This window comes from Orycteropus afer, unplaced genomic scaffold (assembly GCF_000298275.1).
Source record: "Orycteropus afer afer isolate SDZICR_OR568_19922 unplaced genomic scaffold, OryAfe1.0 scaffold08376, whole genome shotgun sequence".
Classification (NCBI taxonomy): Eukaryota; Metazoa; Chordata; class Mammalia; order Tubulidentata; family Orycteropodidae; genus Orycteropus; species Orycteropus afer.
The window spans coordinates 1-4,753 of record NW_006929963.1 but is presented as its reverse complement, the minus strand read 5'-3'; the positions used below and the strand labels follow the sequence as shown (position 1 = coordinate 4,753).

The 4,753-nt window shown below is 36.1% G+C and overlaps 1 protein-coding gene across 1 annotated transcript; it reads left to right on the top strand.

Annotated features, from left to right (window-relative positions):
* Positions 1-2,283: 2,283 nt before the first annotated feature.
* LOC103213566 (bone morphogenetic protein receptor type-1B) lies at positions 2,284-3,796 on the top strand (the record flags this gene model as incomplete). The annotated part of the gene is made up of 2 exons (XM_007959310.1): positions 2,284-2,476; positions 3,499-3,796. Coding segments are annotated over 2 exons (491 nt in total), but the record flags the coding sequence as incomplete, so codon positions are not given.
* Between the last annotated feature and the right edge of the window lie 957 nt (positions 3,797-4,753).

The window sequence follows — 4,753 nt, the reverse complement described above, 5'->3', positions numbered from 1 at the left end:
GCGGGATCGGGCAGTGTTTCGTTCTGCTGTGCATGGGGTCGCTATGAGTCGGAAACGACTCGACGGCACTTAACAACAACAACAACAATTTGGTGTCATTTTCCTGTTGAAATGCATACTACACTTTAAAGTATGCTGATAGTTTGGGTTTTTTGTTGTCTAATAGTTTTTATTATTTACTTTATTCTCATTCTTGACATGCATTTATGTATACAAATTCTGGACTTGCTTTAATTTAGACTTAGTACGTTGGAGATATTATTTATTTTCTGATTTGTGTGTTAATGAAAAGAATACTGTTGATTTAACTGTTCCTTAGTAGGCAATCCGTCTTTTTTCTCTACTTTAAATCCTCTTTTGAGTTCTGTAATTTTACTTCAGTATGTCTAAATATAAATTAATTTTTATTTTTCCTGCTTAGATTTTATATACTGCTTTCTGTTTGTTACAGTTCTAAAAATTCATAGCTATTTTCTCTTCAAATACCATTTCTCCTCTCTTTTCTCTTTTTCTGCCTCAAGGTCTCATTTTAACCTCTTTATCACTTAACTCTCAAATTTTCTTTCCCTTCCTCTGTCTACTGCATTCTCTTTCTTCAGAATTAGCTTGCAGCTCATTAACTTTCTCTCCTGCTTTTATTTATGTTTTCCCCTCCCACCTTATGTTTTTGATTGTGATGATTAACTGTTATACTTCCAAAAGTGTAATTTTCATTAAGCTCTTAATGTTTGCTTTTTATTTTTCATTCCATCTTCTATTTCTTTACACATTTTATGTAGCATTACTCCACATTATGTTCGATAATTCTAGTATCTGTAATTTAAAGGGCTTAAATTTGTTGTGGTTGTTGTTTGCTGACTCTCACTTATACTGGCTGTTTCCTTTTGTTTTAAGGAATTTATTCTGTGGAACCTTCTCTCCCTCTCTCCCTTCCTTCTTCCCCTTCCTCCTTCTGTTTTCTTTCTGTCTTTCCTCCTATCTTCCTTCTTTCTCATTCCTTCTTTTCCCCCTTCCTCATTCCTTTCTTTTCTTCCTTCCTTCAGTCTGTCCCACCCTTCCTTTATCTTTTCGCTCTTTCACTCTCTCCCTACCTACCTTTCTTCATCCCTCACTCCCTCCTCATTTGGAGATTTTAGTTTTTATTGTGACATCAACAATGAGATACATTTTTGTTTTGTTATATTTTATCCATGATCAGTTGTACTGTAGCAAGAGTTTGTTCAGAGTATTTAGTATCTCATTTAAATGGTGGTGATATGTACTATGCAAATGATTTCTTGCAAAGAGCGCTTGTGTCTATTTCTTCTGGAAGTCACTTTATGCCACTAGCCTACAGTAAATCTGTTGTTGCTGTTATTTGCCCTCGAGTCAGGCAGTAAATTTAGTACCAACTTCATGCTGAAGCCCTGGCAAAGTTTCTCGACTTTGTAGGGGGGTCAGAGTTTAGACTCAGGATCCCAGGATTAGTAATACTCTTCCTAGAGAACAACCCTGTTTTATGTCTATGCAAAATGCTTTTCATTTTCCACTGTGATCTCAATTATGTCTTCCCTTCCTCCCTCAGTTTCTCCTTTCTTTTCTTCCTTGCTGCTTAAAAATTATTTTATTTCCTTGTGAGCCCAACAATGCAGAAAAAATTTGTTTTGTTATATTTTACCCGTGATCAAGTCATATAGTGGCCAGAATTCCTTCAGGGTATCTATTATACCACCATAGTGGTGGAAAAAGGAGCTCTGGGGTGTCGTGCCTAAGACATTTGACTGCTAACCAGACAGTTGATGTTTCAAACCCACCAGCCACTCCTCAGAAGGAAGACTTGACACTCTACTTCCATAAAGATTTGCTGCCTTGGAAACCCAAAGGGGGTTGCTATGACTTGGAATCAACTCAATGGTAGTGAGTTTGGGTGGTTTTTTTTTTTTTTTTTTTGTAGTGGTGGAAATGAAAAGTATTCCATTCAGATTTTTTTCCTATGAAAGTGATAATTGGTAGAATGAAATATTTAATAATTGGAAGCAATATTTTGAACATTCAGAATCTCAAATAAATCTTAAATATGTTTAAACAAACTTACTGCCGCAAGTTGGATCTGACTCATAGCAACCCCTCCTTGTGTTTCCGAGGTGGTATCACACACACACATAAAAGTAACTATATATAAAGAAAAGCTAATGCCCAAATATATTTTGCATATAGTAATTGTTTCTTCTCTGGAAAAAGAAAAAGATTAAACAAATCTGTAGTGCTGTGAATACACTAACAGTGTGTTTTGGGACTTAACAGGTCCAAAGGACTATAGCTAAGCAGATTCAGATGGTGAAACAGATTGGAAAAGGTCGCTATGGGGAAGTCTGGATGGGAAAGTGGCGTGGCGAAAAGGTAGCTGTGAAAGTGTTCTTCAGCACAGAGGAAGCCAGCTGGTTCAGAGAGACAGAAATATATCAGACAGTGTTGATGAGGCATGAAAATATTTTGGGTGAGTACAAATCTGTATGACAATGTTCAGGGTTTCCTAGCTTTCCTCTGTTTTTCTGTTAACATCTGCATATTAACTCATCTGTCTAGACATTTTATAAAATATAGAGAGATTTTCTGTTTGGCATGGGCTCAAGAACATCACAAGCTTCTAATAGGAGACCTCACAGAAGGAATGACTAAGGCACTTCTGTGAATGAGTTTTGGGCTGGAAATGGGATACTCTAAAATATTTTTTCTTTAGAGACAGGAAATGCGCATGTAATGCTGTAGTTTCCTAGGGTTTCTTAGGGATTGGAAGGAGCATATTTTTGTTTAACTGTTGTAAAAAGTTATGGGAATTTTATCAGTAGGTTTTATTTTTATCGAGAGTTCATATAAAGAATTGATTTATTTTTTATCTTCTGAAGTTAAAGCTGATCTAGCTGGATCATTCAAATGGAAAGACTGTAAACTAATAAGTAAGTGTGTGTGTGTGAGGTTATCCCTTAACTCTTTCAAGACCCTGTTTTTTAAGCAGTCTCTTATGTATACCTATAGTACCGTGAAATATTTACTACAGCCTTAAAGTAATTTATATGTTAACCACTGATTAGAAAAGGGATCATGTTTTCAGATATACACACTTTATTTTTTCTGTATCTCCATAATTTTAATTAACTTTGTTTGATATTAGCAATTGAATAAAGTATCATCATAGACATAATCAGAAAATAGAATAAGATACTACTAAAGATAGCTATGACAAAGAATAAGGAGCCCTGGTGGTGCAGTGATTAAGCACTTAGCTGCTAACTGAAAGGTCGCCAGTTTGAAACCACCAGCATGTCAGTGGGAGAAAGGACCTGCTGATCGGTTACAATAAAGATTACAGCACAGGAAACCCTAGGGGGCAATTCTGCTATGAGTCAGACTCAACTTGATGGCAATGGGTGTGACAAAGAATGACGTTTGAGAATATGAATTATTCTTGATACTATTCAGAAAACAACCTCCAAACTTTTTTGTCCATTTTCCTTTTAGGGTTCATTGCTGCAGATATCAAAGGGACCGGGTCTTGGACTCAACTATACTTAATTACAGACTATCATGAAAATGGGTCCCTCTATGATTATCTGAAGTCCACCACACTAGATAATAAATCAATGCTGAAATTAGCCTATTCTTCAGTAAGTGGTTTATGTCACTTACACACCGAAATCTTTAGTACTCAAGGCAAACCAGCTATTGCCCATCGCGATCTGAAAAGTAAGAACATCCTCGTGAAGAAAAATGGAACTTGTTGTATCGCTGACCTCGGCCTGGCTGTTAAATTTATTAGGTTAGTACCAACCTGAACAAATATATATTTTTTCCTATCATTTTTTACAGACTGTACATGTTGAAGTTCATTGCTTCCAGGATATTTAGTAGATGAGGAAATCTATTAATTTCATCTTTTCTTTGGAAGAATAAAGAAGAAGTGTTTTATTTGTGACACAAAGTTTTCAAGTTAATTCTGCTAATGTTATGTTTATCAGTTACCTGGCTCAGAGATTGTATTCACATTAGGTTTACAGCTGTTTTACTATTACAACTAGCTAATGCCTGGGAATATGTGGTCAGAATTCTGTGGAACATTTGTAAATTGAAAAAGGTTTCAAGGAGACAGCTACATACTGGAAGTGATAATGGCAGTGATGTCCATAGGGCACAGGAACAATAACTTGCTTAGGTGTTATATGACTAATGTGAGAAACTGACAAAACACACCAATATTTAGCACTGTCATGCTTTAACTTTAACAGTGACTAAAGCTGGACACATAAACCAGACCACAGCATAAAACTGGCTTTTTGACCCCTTACATCACTGATTTATACAAAGTGGAGAAGGGGGCTGGGTGCCCAGGAGTTGAGGCTCTACTTTTTTACACCTCACTTTAATCAGAGCAGCTCCACTTCTGCTTAACATATGATTTAATTAGAAGAAGTGGTTCCTTTAAAAACAAAACAAACAAACAAAATGAGTTTGCAAGCACTGTTTTTTTGGTCTTTTAGAATTTTAACCACAATTTTTCTGGTGTTTGGTCGTTGGTGTTCAATGCATCAAATCTATTTGTTAGATGATCTCTAAATTCAGGAGGGATATATTCAAGATCATACTTTGGCTCTCTTGGACTTGTTTTCATTGTCTTTAACTTCAAGTTGAATTTGCATATGAGCAGTTGATGGTCTGTTTCACAATCAGCTCCTGGCCTGGTTTTGGCTGAAGATATTGAGCTTTTCCACCGCCTCTT